Source organism: Coregonus lavaretus, assembly GCF_964263955.1.
Source record: "Coregonus lavaretus genome assembly, chromosome: 6".
Classification (NCBI taxonomy): Eukaryota; Metazoa; Chordata; class Actinopteri; order Salmoniformes; family Salmonidae; genus Coregonus; species Coregonus lavaretus.
The window spans coordinates 12,065,335-12,079,949 of NC_139993.1; the positions used below are offsets into that span (position 1 = coordinate 12,065,335).

Genomic DNA, 14,615 nt, shown 5'->3' on the forward strand with positions numbered 1-14,615 from the left:
TCACTAGTTACCCCATCCACAAAGTCATAAACCCCGCCTTTTCTACTATTTTATCTTCTTACAATCTAACCTTAAATTAAGACCAAAAAGAAAATTTTTGTTTTCGTGATTTTTTACGATATATTGACTTTGTGGCTGTGGTAACTAGTTGAAACCCTAAAACTGACGTGGTTAGTTTAAATGCCTTTGACTGATCTCCCTCTACCCAATGAAATCGCTCTTTGAAATTAGTTTTTTGGGCAACGGGATGGCTTTTTGCCAGCTCAGAGAAAGTGCCACGACTCCACACAGCAGCTATTCTGAAAGAGTGAACATTGGTGGTTGGGGTAAGAGATTCTTTATAAAACAATTTGTGAATCATAAAAAAAGAATAGGAAATGGTCTTAACTGAGCGTAGTGTAAGGAACAGCTGTATCGTTGTTATTCAGCCACGTACGAATAGACAAATGCAAGTCGGAAAATTAATAGATTTGTTTTCCAGATTAAGAAAAAAATGTATTCTTGAAACTTTGACTTCGGAACTATCGTTACTTTTCATGATACAATGTTGCTTGATCTTTTCGGTTTGAAAGAATAAACAGTATCAATTACATTTACATTTTAGTCATTTAGCAGACGCTCTTATCCAGAGCGACTTACAGTTAGCGCATACATTATTTTATCGAACCCACAACGCTGGCGTTGCAAACCAATTAATGTTTGGGGTAGCCTAAGATTCCCTTTTATTCCCTTTTGGTGCCCTATTCTAATGAACTGCATCTGTAGATAAAGACAAATGTATATATTTTTTAAATATTATATAGTCAAACCAAGTGACTTTCAAATTTCCTAAGTTTGGCAGTGGGCTGAACGGATGGTATCGGGATAGCCTTATCTCCTCGCTCATATTCTTGAGTTAATTAAAGGGCTCAACGTCGAACAAATCTTGATGCTGCGGTGAATGAGTAATCAATCAACGGGCGCTAATGATGTTTGTAGGCCGTCTCTGGAGGACACGTAGCTAAGGATACTGGAGTTAAGTTTTCTTAGCTAGAGGAAACGAAAACAAATTGCCCAGTTAAATGTATTTCGTGTGGAGGAGACGCTAGATGTTTTAAAATTAAAACACTACAGAATGAGAATAAGGACCAGTATATAAAGTAGGCGGTTGTAGGCCTGCCTGTTGTGAAACGTTAAACACCGCATCAACCTATTCCCAATATTCTCTACAATGCTTTTTCATTGTTTAATTGTAATGGGTAGCGTATTTGAGGTACTGTAAATTGTAAAGTTGTTGTATGATGCCAATAAACTTTGTGAAACTGGCAAGTGGTTATGTAGGCTATAGGTAGAAACTTTAAGGCAACTGTACTCTTCTTGTTACATAAGAAGAGGGGTACATCACAAGGGGTTAATTGTTTGTAAAGACACTAGCCCCTTCTACACTCTCTAGAATTCAGCATTATCTATACTACCAGTCAAACGTTTTAGAACACCTACTCATTCAAGGGTTTTTCTTTATTTTTACTATTTTCTAAATTGTAGAATAATATTGAAGACATCAAAACTATTAAATAACACATACGGTATCATGTAGTAACCAAAAAAGTGTTAAACAAATCAAAATATATTTTATATTTGAGATTCTTCAAATAGCCACCCATTGCCTTGATGACAGCTTTGCACACACTTGGCATTCTCTCAACCAGCTTCTTGAGGTAGTCACCTGGAATGCGTTTCAATTAACAGGTGTGCCTTCTTAAAAGTTAATTTGTGGCATTTCTTTCCTTCTTAATGCGTTTTGAGACAATCAGTTGTGTTGTGACAAGGTAAGGGGGTTATACATTATATATTTGGTAAAAGACCAAGTCCATATTATGGCAACAACAGCTCAAATAAGCAAAGAGAAACGACAGTCCATCATTACTATAAGACATGAAGGTCAGTCAATATGGAACATTTCAAGAACTTTGAACGTTTCTTCAAGTACAGTCGCAAAAACCATCAAGCGCTATGATGAAACTGGCTCTCATGAGAACCGCCACAGGAATGGAAGACCCAGAGTTACCTCTGCTGCAGAGGATAAGTTCATTAGAGTAACCAGCCTCATAAATTGCAGCCCAAATAAATGATTCACAGAGTTCAAGTAACAGACACATCTCAACATCAACTGTTCAGAGGAGACTATGTGAATCAGGCCTTCATGGTCGAATTGCTGCAAAGAAACCACTACTAAAGGACACCAATAATAAGAAGAGACCTGCTTGGACCAAGAAACATGAGCAATGGACATTAGTCTGTTGGAAATGTGTCCTTTGGTCTGGAGTCCAAATTGGAGATTTTTGGTTCCAACCACCGTGTCTTTGTGAGACGCAGTGTGGGTGAACGGATGATCTCTGCAAGTGTAGTTCCCACCGTAAAGCATGGAGGAGGAGGTGTGATGGTGTGGGGGTGCTTTGCTGGTGACACTGTCTGTGATTTATTTAGAATTCAAGGCACACTTAACTAGCATGGCTACCACAGCATTCTGCAGCGATATGCCATCCCATCTGGTCTGGGCTTAGTGGGACTATCATTTGTTTTTCAACAGGACAATGACCCAACACACCTCCAGGCTGTGTAAGGGCTATTTTACCAAGAAGGAGAGTGATGGAGTGCTGCATCAGATGACCTGGGGCCTCCACAATCCCCCGACTTCAAACAAATTGAGATGGTTTGGGTTGAGTTGGACCGCAGAGTGAAGGAAAAGCAGCCAACAAGTGCTCAGCATATGTGGGAACTCCTTCAAGACTGTTGGAAAAGCATTCCAGTTGAAGCTGGTTGAGAGAATGCCAAGAGTGGGCAAAGCTGTCATCAAGGCAAAGGGTGGCTGTTTGAAGAATCTCAAATATTTTTGACTACATGATTCCATATGTGTTATTTCATAGTTTTGATGTCTTCACTATTATCTTACAATGTAGAAAATAGTAAAAGAAAGAAAAACCCTTGAATGAGTAGGTGTTCTAGAACTTTTGACCGGTAGTGTACAGTTAGGGTAAATGTCGGTAGTGTATTTTGATACATCGGACGTTTTTACATTTAGAGTGATTAACTACAGATTGTTCTACACCGAACAGTACCTAACCTGTAACTCCCAGTAATGGATACTAAAAATCTTTGGTTAAAGTGCATTATCTGGTGTAACAATCTGTAGCTAGAGAATGATGTGAAGGCTTTGGATACTTTTATTTACTCCATTTATTTGTTGACATTTTATCTCAATATGGGCTACATAATAATCATACCCATGGATTTTTGTTTTGTTTTAAAGCATCATTGGAATGAATAGTTGTTGCCTATTGCAAAACTGATAGATTGATCAGTGACCCTATTTATCTATAGGCTAATGTGGATGTAAAACAACAGTTTGCTCCTTTAGGAGTTTATTTCAGTTTGATCTAATGACTCCGAATCACCTTGTCAAGTAATTTAAATCCAACACTAAAGCATTTTATCCCAAAGTATCAGTTTCAGAATGGATACCCAAATGCTTGTGTTCCATAAGATTGCTACTATTGCTTTCTGATCTATTATGAATATTTAATTTTGACTATTGAAGAGAGGGAGAAAGCATGGAATGGGGTGTGTTGTCACTCCTTTAGAGTCAGCATTTTTTCTTCATCTGAGGCCTTGTTTATGTCCCAAATGGCACCCTATTCCCTATGTAGTGCACTGCTTTTGAAGTGAGTGCCCTGGTAAATAATAGAGCACTACATAAGGAATATGGTACCATTTGGTACTCAGACCTTATCTACTGTATAGAGTCAGCATTGCCTCTGAGGAGTATGAGTAGCTGAAAGCCCACTCTCGAAGGAGTCGTTCTCCAGAATGGTTCCTGGTCGCAGTAACTCATAGGGAATTTTCATTGTGTGCAGTGCAACTGTGTACAGGTGTGTCCTCTGGAAACTGGAGACAGTGCCATTTTTGTATGTGAACGTAAATGGGATGGGGGGGGTATGTGTCTCTCGAGGGTGTTGCGTAACATGAGTTCTCTTGTGAGCGGAAAGTTGCAGGCTGAACTCTCGGTCCTCTGTGAGAAGAGCTATTCTTTGTACAGGGGAGAAATTACGGCCTGTGAAGCTGTTTTTCTTTACCCTTACTGGAAGTTCAGGAGCTGGTAGTATGCCCATGGAGAGATTGTTGTTTTTACCCAGCAAAATTTGTTCCACCTTTACCATGTAGTGAATTTGGTCCACCTTTCCTCAAAGGCCGCTAAAACAAGCAAGAAAGCCATAAACTATAAAATCATGCATCTCTACCCCTGCTTGTGATTTTTCCTATTTGACTGATCATTGAGAGATATATATATATATATATATATATATATATATATATATATATATATATATATATATATATATTAGATCAGTGAGCCAGCCAACATCTTTTTCTAAATAAAGGCTTTTAAACATTACTACACATGGCCGAACACATTTTTGGAAGTTTTGCTTCCATCAACTTATTTTTGCTTGTGTAACTTCTCTAAATATTCTGAAACCTGAAATGTTTTCTTAATTTAAATCTCAAAGACAAATTCTAATGGCATAAAATCAACATTCTGTATTCAACATCAGCATTCATGATAAACCAGAAATATAGGAATGATATTTTAGTGGTTACCAAAGTTAGCTGGCTACCTCATTGATCCTTTTTTTGTGAAATGTCACCCTGGTGATTGATAAATATATTGAGAGGGGGACAAAACTAAATCGTGAAGTGGCCGGCATTGAACCCATTTGCTAAACATAATGTTGTGACTTTTGATGATTATGGATCGCATCCTTTGACACCTAGCTAATCGTGACCTCTGCTTTTTTTGTGCTAGGCTTTGCGGAGGGACAAGATTGAAATAAAGACATGGACGTTTACGACCCCCAAACCCTCGGCTTCATGGTCTTTGGTGTATTCATGGTGATCTCCGCCATCGGCATTGCTCTGGTCTCCACACTCTCCATGAAGGAGACGTCGTACGAGGAGGCCCTGGCCAAGCACCGCCGCGAGCTGGGCAAGTCTGCCCAGATCCAACTCTCTCTGAAGAATAAGAAGAAGCAGAAAGCGTTGGAGAATAAGAGCAAAGCCAAGAAGAAAGAAGAGCGGCCTAACGGGAATCTCCCAGAACCGGTCGCAGAGTCCACTAGCGAGCCCGAACCCGAACCTGAGCCTCTCGCCGCCCCTGAGCCTGAACCCGAGCCCATCGTTGCTGCCCCGGAGCCTGTCATAGTCGCCTGTGCTGCCCCTGCCCCAGTGGCCGTGGAGGCCGCCGCCCCCTCCCCGAAGAAGAAGAAGAAAGTGGCCAAGGTGGCGCCGGCCCCTGCCAAGCCTGCCGTCGTCCCGGAGACCATCGCCAAGGAAGTGCCTGTCATGGTCGTGCCACCTGTGGCGGTTGAGGTTGCCCCGGTGACTGCCGCGCCCGCTCCTGTTTCCAGTGACACTCCCGCCACACCCGTTGCCAAGGCAGAGGAGCTCAAGGCTGAAGCACCTGCTAAGAAGAAAAAATCCAAGGCAAAGGCTGAGCCAGGTTGATGAAATTGTTACTGTTTTATTTATATGATAACTCGTAATGTAAAACTATTGCAATTCATGTACTCTATAAACCAGGATTGGGGTCAATTTGAATGACATTTGTAATTTTTTAATTTGAGTCATTTAGCAAACACTCTTATCCAGAGGAACTTACAAGAGCCATTAGGGTTAAGTGTCTTGCTTCAGGGCACATCGACAGATTTTTCACCTAGTTGGCTTGGATTTGATTTGAACCAGCGACCTTTCAGTTACTAGCCCAACGCTCTTTACCACTAGGCTACTTGCTGAATTCAGGTAAGTCAATTCAGGAAGTTAATTGAATATAAAATTGAGGAATGGAAAAACGTTTAACATAAATAGTTTCTCCTTTTATGTTGATCAAGAAGTCATTGAATGGCCTTTTTTCAATTATTGAATTAGAAATTCAGACATTTCTATTCGAAATTGACCCCAACCCTGCTATCAACAGCTGCATTCCAATAGGAAGTTGTTAGCTCAGTCTCTCTCTAGTGAAGCATTGGTATTATGATGAAAGGTCAATTGAAGCAATGGGTTCTGGTTGTGGATTAGACCCGACGTCATCTACGCTGAACAAAAAATATAAACGCAACATGTAAAGTGTTGGTCCCATGAGCTGAAATAAAATATCCCAGAAATGTTCCAAATGCACAAAAAGCTTATTTCTTTCAAATTTTGTGCACAAATTTGTTTACATCCCTGATAGTGAGCATTTTATCCTTTGTCAAGATAATCCATATCAAGAAACTGATTAAACAGCCATATCATTACACAGGTGCACCTTGTATTGTGGACAATAAAAGGCACTCTAAAATGTGCAGTTTTGTCACACAACACAATGCCACGGATGTCTCAAGTTTTGAGGGAGTGCGCCCCTGCCCAGTCATGTGAAATCCAAAGATTAGGGCCTAATGAATTTATTTCAATTGACTGATTTCCTTATGAACTGTTACTCAGCAAAATTGTAGAAATTGTTGCACGTTGCGTTTTTATATTTTTGTTCAGTATAGAATTAAAGATCACATGGCCCCTCATTCTCCTAAGACTTCCCCCTTTCTAACATCCCCAACTTATTTTTTGTTTACTACTAGGGTACAGTAAGTCATACAAGTAATTTATCTAAGATAACCTGGTCATTCATCCAAGTAATGAAATAGTAAACCATCCAAGTTATAGAAAAGTAAGTTTATTATTCAACTTGTAAACTAAACTTAGCAAAAAAAGAAACGTCCTCGCACTGTCAACTGCGTTTATTTTCATTAAACTTAACATGTGTAAATATTTGTATGAACATAACAAGATTCAACAACTGAGACAAACTCAACAAGTTCCACAGACGTGACTAACATAAATGGAATAATGTGTCACTGAACAAAGGGGGTGTCAAAATCAAAAGTAACAGTCAATATCTGGTGTGGCCACCAGCTGTATTAAGCAGTGCATCTCCTCCTCATGGACTGCACCAGATTTGCCAGTTCTTGCTGTGAGATGTTACCTCACTCTTCCACCAAGGCACCTGCAAGTTCCCGGACATTTCTGTGGGGAATGGCCCTAGCCTTCACCCGCCGATCCAACAGGTCCCAGACGTGCTCAATGGGATTGAGATCCGGGCTCTTCGCTGGCCATGGCAGAACACTGATATTCCTGTCTTCCAGGAAATCACTCACAGAACGAGCAGTATGGCTGGTGGCATTGTCATGCTGGAGGGTCATGTCAGGATGAGCCTGCAGGAAGGGTACCACATGAGGGAGAAGGATGTCTTCCCTGTAACGCACAGCGTTGAGATTGCCTGCAATGACAACAAGTTCAGTCCGATGATGCTGTGACACACCGCCCCAGACCATGACGGACCCTCCACCTCCAAATCGATCCCGCTCCAGAGTACAGGCCTCGGTGTAACGCTCATTCCTTCAACGATAAACGGGAATCCGTCCATCACCCCTGGTGAGACAAAATCGCGACTCGTCAGTGAAGAGCACTTTTTGCCAGTCCTGTCTGGTCTAGCGACGGTGGGTTTGTGCCCATAGGCAACGTTGTTGCCGGTGATGTTTGGTGAGGACCTGCCGTACAACAGGCCTACAAGCCCTCAGTCCAGCCTCTTTCAGCCTATTGCGGGCAGTTGTTGTTGCCATCCTGTACCTGTCTCGCAGGTGTGAAATTCAGATGTACCGATCCTGTACAGGTGTTGTTACACATGTTCTGCCACTGTGAGGACGATCAGCTGTCCGTCCTGTCTCCCTGTAGCGCTGTCTTAGGTGTCTCACAGTACGGACATTGCAATTTATTGCCCTGGCCACATCTGCAGTCCTCATGCCTCCTTGCAGCATGCCTAAGGCACGTTCACGCAGATGAGCAGGGCATCTTTCTTTTGGTGTTTTTCAGAGTCAGTAGAAAGGCCTCTTTTTAGTGTCCTAAGTTTTCATAACTGTGACCTTAATTGCCTACCGTCTGTAAGCTGTTAGTGTCTTAACGACCATTCCACAGGTGCATGTTCATTAATTGTTTATGGTTCATTGAAGAAGCATGGGAAACAGTGTTTAAACCCTTTACAATGAAGATCTGTGAAGTTATTTGGATTTTTACGAATTATCTTTGAAAGACAGGGTCCTGAAAAAGGGACGTTTCCTTTTTTGCTGAGTTTAGTAAGTAATCCAAATGATAGACAAGTAGTACATCATAAAAAATATAAATGAGTCATCCATCCTGTAACCCCTGACATAGGTAACTCCCTGGCACACTTATCATCCTCACTCACACTCTCTGCTTATAGTGGTTGCTGCCGTTGACTCTGCGGATGCTCCCCTCCTCCTGCCATACAAGACTCTCCTGTCCACCGTGAGCAGCATGACGTTCAGCGAGGGAGAGACCCAGAGGCTCATCGAAGTGCTCAGTGACAAGGCTGGCCTCGACTCCTGGCAACTGGTACAGTATTACCCTCCAGACTGGCTGACTGCAAGCATTACAGACAGTGGCTTGTGGCCGAGCCACCTCCGCATTCCCTTTAGTAGAAATGCAGGCACATACATACATACATACATACATACATACATACATACATACATACATACATACATACATACATACATAGAAAGGAGGCGTTTTCTGAGACAAGATTGAGAAACCTTGGTTACGGTTAAAATGTACCAGACATGATTGTGCATGATGGAATATCTTTTGTCTGAGTCAAACAGTCATTATGTGTAGTCATAACGTACATACACATACTTCTAAATTGCAGAAGCCTTTGAATGAATTAAGCATAGCAACATTTCAAGTAATAAACAATACTGTAGCTTTTTTTCCCTTTCACACTTATTTTAATATTGTAATTTTTACACCCCTAAATATGTATCATCCTAGTAGTTTTGGAAGCCCCTTTGTTCCGATATTTCCCAACTGAGAGGTTATATTGATTGTATCCCAAATGGCACCCTATTCCCTATATAGTGCACTACTTTTGACCAGAGCCCTATTGACCCTGGTCAAAAGTAGTGCACTCTATAGGAAATAGGGTGCCATTTGGGATGCAGTCATTCTCTGGCTTATCTTAACATTTGTATTTATTATGGATCACCATTAGCTGCTGCCAAGGCAAAATTAAGGCAGTTATACCATTTTTAAAACATTACAATACAGTCACAGGTTTCACAACACACTATGTGCCCTCAGGCCCCTACTCCACCACTACCACATATCTACAATACAAAATCCATGTGTACGTGTGTGTGTGTATAGTGCGTATGTTATCGTGTGTGTATGCATGTGTCTGTGCCTATGTGTGTGTTGCTTCACAGTCCCCGCTGTTCAATAACGTGTATTTTTATCTGTTTTTTTAAATCTAATTTTACTGCTTGCATCAGTTATTTGATGTGGAATAGAGTTACATGTAGTCATGGCTCTATGTAGTACTGTGCACCTCCCATAGTCTTTTCTGGACTTGGGGACTGTGAAGAGACCTCTGGTGGCATGTCTTGTGGGGTATGCATGGGTGTCCGAGCTGTGCGCCAGTAGTTCAGACAGCTCGGTTCATTCAACATGTCAATACTTCTCATAAATACAAGTAGTGATGAAGTCAATCTCTCCTCCACTTTAAGCCAGGAGAGATTGACATGCATATTATTAATGTTAGCTCTCTGTGTAGATCCAAGGGCCAGCCGTGCTGCCCTGTTCTGCGCCAATTGCAATTTTCCAAAGTCCCTTTTTGTGGCACCTGACCACACGACTGAACAGTAGTCCAGGTGCGACAAAACTAGGGCCTGTAGGACCTGCCTTGTTGATAATGTTGTTAAGAAGGTAGAGCAGCGCTTTATTATGGACAGACTTCTCCCCGTCTTAGCTACTGTTGTATCAATATGTTTTGACCATGACAGTTTACAATCCAGGGTTACTCCAAGCAGTTTAGTCACCTCAACTTGCTCAATTTCCACATTATTTATTACAAGATTTAGTTGAGGTTTAGTGAATGATTTGTCCCAAATACAATGCTTTTAGTTTTATAAATATTTAGAACTAACTTATTCCTTTCCACCCACTCTGAAACTAACTGCAGCTCTTTAAGTGTTGCAGTCAATTTAGTCGCTGTAGTAGCTGACGTGTATATTGTTGAGTCATCCACATACATAGACACATTCACTTTAAAGCCAGTGGCATGTCGTTAGTAAAGATAGAAAAAAAAGTAAGGGGCCTAGACAGCTGTCCTGGGGAATTCCTGATTCTACCTGGATTGTTGGAGAGGCTTCCATTTAAAGAACACCCCCTATGTTCTGTTTGACAGTTAACTCTTTATCTACAATATAGCAGGGGGTGTAAAGCCATAACACATACGTTTTCCAGCAGCAGACTATGATCGATAATGTCAAAAGCCGCACTGAAGTCTAACAGAACAGCCCCCACGATATTTTTATCATACACAAATGACTGATGATTGGCTGAGAGAAATTTAAATGCTGTGCTTGTTGAATGTCCTTCCCTATAAGTGTGCTGAAAGTCTGTTGTCAATTTGTTTACTGTAAAATAGCATTGCATCTTGTCTAACACTATTTTTTCCAAAAGTTTACTAAGGGTTGGTAACAGGCTGATTACTCCTGAGTGGCGCAGTGGTCTAAGGCACTGCATCGCAGTGCTAACTGTGCCACTAGAGATCCTGGTTCATTAATGTAGTTGGCAATATCAGTCGGTTTTGTGATGAATGAGCCATCTGATTCAATGAATGATGGAGCTGAGGTTGCCTTTTTTCCCAACATTTCATTTAACATCAACTGTAGCCGTTCAGTGGTGGTCAACTTGTGTCATATCTGATGGTTAGGCCTCTCAGAAGGGGGATCCCATGGCTGCCCTGAAGAAACAGCTAGAGGAGAAGGAGAAGCAGCTGTCTACCGAGCAGGAGGATGCCACTGCTGCCAAGAATCGACTGAGGGAGCTCACCAAGGTAAAAGACCATGGGTCCATCCCAATAGTATCTTATTTTTCCTTAAGTGTACACACATCTAAAAGCATTGGATTGGTGGAGGGATGGGCTAGTGGGTATTTCCACCTTATTTCTTATACCAGTAATGTCCTTTAAAATCAGTGAACTAGTGCACACTTTGAGAGGAAGGAGAGATAATTGGGTAAACTGACATCCTACTGACTTCCAGGCACAGGGTAGAAACAATGCCATAATACACCTTATTCGACTAATGAAACGCATGATGATAAGTTGATGAATTGAATTAATTGTGTTAGTGCTGGGCTAGGTAGCATCTTAAACAGGTCTTGGCCTCAGTGCAGTAGGCCAGGATTTGGTAGCTGGTGCTTACTGTAAATATCTCCCTGCGGTATATTTGCCACTGGCTCACACTGTGCCTGTTGGAACACTCAGGAAGAGAAACAGATTAACAAACCAAAAAAAGGGGTAGAACAAAAATGTGCACCCAAGGACCAGGATTGGGGGAACACTGACTTTAACCAAGTGTTTTTCGCTGATGTCACTAACGATCCCCGATGCCCACACAGGAGCTGAGCACAGAGAAATCCAAGATGGCGACGGTCGAGACCCGTCTGCGCTCAGAGCTGAGTGCTCACACTCAGGAGATAACTGCCCTCCAGGCTCGCATGCAGGCCTCCTACCAGGACCACGTGGCTAAGACCCAGCAGCTCAACCTCAAGGTCAGAGTTCACGACCCCATAAACGTCAGGGTCATTTTCAGGAGGGGTGATTTAACGTACTGAACAGTCCAGACAGAAATGCCATGAATAGAGCTGACTTGAGTCCTGACTGAATGTGGAGCTGCTGCTTCCACCACTTTGACAGCAGCCTCTGAATTTGACAGTAATAACATATTGTGGCCCCAAGGTAACAATGTGTTGGACTTGTTTGTAAAAGTACAAGACAGACAAGATGAGAAAAATCAGCTGTTAACTGTCTGCACAAACATTTATGGAAATATTTGTTTTTGCTAACACCCCCATACAGATAGCGAGCCTGCAGGAGCAGCTGGACAATGGCCCAGTTGCTCAGCTGGCCCGCTTGCAGCAGGAGAACTCCATCCTGAGAGACGCCCTCAACCAGGCCACCAGCCAGGCCGAGAGCAGGTAGATGGGGAAATAAACAATACAACTCCTATTCTATGGAGAAATCTGAGTCTTGTTCAGTGGGAAAAAATTGAGTAAAATGGGGTGGAACTACCTAGACTTTTCCCAATAAGAAATATTCATTTTCTTTTGTTGAAACGTTCTGCTATGGTGTGCCCTAATGAACACAGCCCAGGTGTGGTCTACTCTTAAAATGCCCTTTTCTCAATTCGACTTTACTTGGGGGGGGGGGGTAGTTTTAGTTTTACAATGTAATGTAATGAGGTACAAGTGGGTGTATTGGCTGGCTGGATGGATACATAATTAATTCTAGCTTGTACAGACATGGTCAAGTGACTCCAAAAATGACCATGATTTATGTAGCATTTTGAATATGTATCACTATTTGCTTATCATGCCATTTCATTTTATTGTCAATTATCACTAAGTATTAACATAATGCAAAAATAACACATGCCTAAAGAGCCTGAATTATGTCCATTCTTGGACACCAGCAACTGAGTTATACAGCTACTCCATATCCAAAACTGTCCTAGCCACACTCTACTCAAATTCATCAAGTCAAACAATCTTTCTGACAAGTCCCTCTCCGATCTCTTTCCCCCTCCAGGCAGAACGCGGAGCTGGCCAAGCTGAGGCAGGACTGTGTTCGTCTGAACCGGGACCTGGGCGAGAGGACGGAAGCCCTGCAGGCTGACAATGAGCACAGGAAGGTCCTGGAGGCCAAAGTGGCAGCTGCAGAGGAGCAACTTGCCCAGTTCCAGGTGAGCGGAGTAGGGTGAAGTTGCCCCCCCCAATCTCCACGGCATCCAAGTGACCTCTAACCTTTCATTTGATCCAACCACAATGGAGGACAACAATGGAGCAAGAGGTGTGGCCTTGCATTCCTCCTGTTTTATCTTATTTAGTTGGAAGGGGGGTGGGGAAGTATGGTAGCTTAGTGGGTAAGAGCGTTGTGCCAGTAACCGAAAGGTCGCTGGTTCTAATCCCCGAGCCGACTAGGTGAAAAATCTGTCGCTGTGCCCTTAAGCAAGGCACTTAACCCTAATTGCTCCTGTAAGTCGCTCTGGATAAGAGCGTCTGCTAAATGACTAAAATGTAAATGTAAATGTATGCGTTGTAGAGTGCAAAACAAGTTGAGAATGTCACAATTCGGCATCATGATTTGGGGCCCAAAATTAAAACCTTGGCTTTAGTCAATTCAGTTCTACTGCACCAGTGCACTGCTAGTCCAATAGTGCACTACATGAGAACATGGCTGTCAATTCATTTGGGACTAAGGTCAGTCAGTTTTTAATCTAGAACAGATGTGGACAACTGAGGCGTGTTCAGTAGGGAGTAAATTGAGTGAAATATGGAGGTAATACCTAAATGTGTTGCATAAGAACAGATATTTTTGTTTTCCATTCTCTGTTGAGTTTTGCTACAGTGTGCCTTACTAACTTTATTCATATATTTTCAAATCAAATCAAATTTTATTTGTCACATGCGCCAAATACAACAGGTGTAGACTTTACCGTGAAATGCTTACTTACAAGCCCTTAACCAACAATGCAGTTCAATTAATAGTTAAGAAAATATTTACTAAATAAACTCAAGTAAAAAATAAAATTACACAATAAAAGAACACTAACGAGGCTACAGTTGAAGTTGGAAGTTTACATACACCTTAGCCAAATACATTTCAACTCGGGTTTTCACAATTCCTGACATTTAATCCTAGTAAAAATTCCTTGTTTTAGGTCAGTTAGGATCACCACTTTATTTTAAGAATATGAAATGTCAGAATAATAGTAGAGAGAATGATTTTCAGCTTTTTATTTATTTCATCACATTCCCAGTGGGTCAGAAGTTTACATACACCCAATTAGTATTTGGTAGCATTGTCTTTAAATTGTTTAACTTTGGTCAAACATTTCGGGTAGCCTTCCACAAGCTTCCCACAATAAGTTGGGTGAATTTTGGCCCATTCCTCCTGACAGAGCTGGTGTAACTGAGTCAGGTTTGTAGGTCTCCTTGCTTGCACACGCTTTTTCAGTTCTGCCCACAAATGTTCTATAGGATTGAGGTCAGGGCCACTCCAATACCTTGCCTTTGTTGTCCTTAAGCCATTTTGACACAACTTTGGAAGTATGCTTGGGGTCATTGTCCATTTGGAAGACCCATTTGCGACCAAGCTTTAACTTCCTGACTGATGTCTTGAGATGTTGCTTCAATATATCCACATAATTTTCCTTCCTCATGATGCCATCTATTTTGTGAAGTGCACCAGTCCCTCCTGCAGCAAAGCACCCCCACAGCATGATGCTGCCACCCCCGTGCTTCACGGTTGGGATAGTGTTCTTCGGCTTGCAAGCAACCCCCTTTTTCCTCCAAACATAACGATGGTCATTATGGCCAAACAGTTCTATTTTTGTTTCATCAGACCAGAGGACGATCTTTGTCCCCATGTGCAGTTGCAAACCGTAGTCTGGCTTTTTTAT

General features: G+C 41.9%; 1 protein-coding gene across 2 annotated transcripts in view; it reads left to right on the top strand.

Annotated features, from left to right (window-relative positions):
- Positions 1-243: 243 nt before the first annotated feature.
- LOC311130477 (ribosome-binding protein 1-like) overlaps positions 244-14,615 on the top strand; it is a 48,099-nt gene continuing 33,727 nt past the window's right edge. For both annotated transcript variants that reach the window (XM_084163214.1, XM_084163215.1), the window contains exons 1-7: positions 244-326; positions 4,844-5,536; positions 8,330-8,481; positions 10,865-10,987; positions 11,554-11,706; positions 12,014-12,132; positions 12,743-12,896. In XM_084163214.1, coding sequence (XP_084019340.1) covers positions 4,876-5,536; positions 8,330-8,481; positions 10,865-10,987; positions 11,554-11,706; positions 12,014-12,132; positions 12,743-12,896 — 1,362 coding nt within the window. In that variant the 5' untranslated portion in view covers positions 244-326; positions 4,844-4,875. The remainder of the gene's footprint in view (positions 327-4,843; positions 5,537-8,329; positions 8,482-10,864; positions 10,988-11,553; positions 11,707-12,013; positions 12,133-12,742; positions 12,897-14,615) is intronic.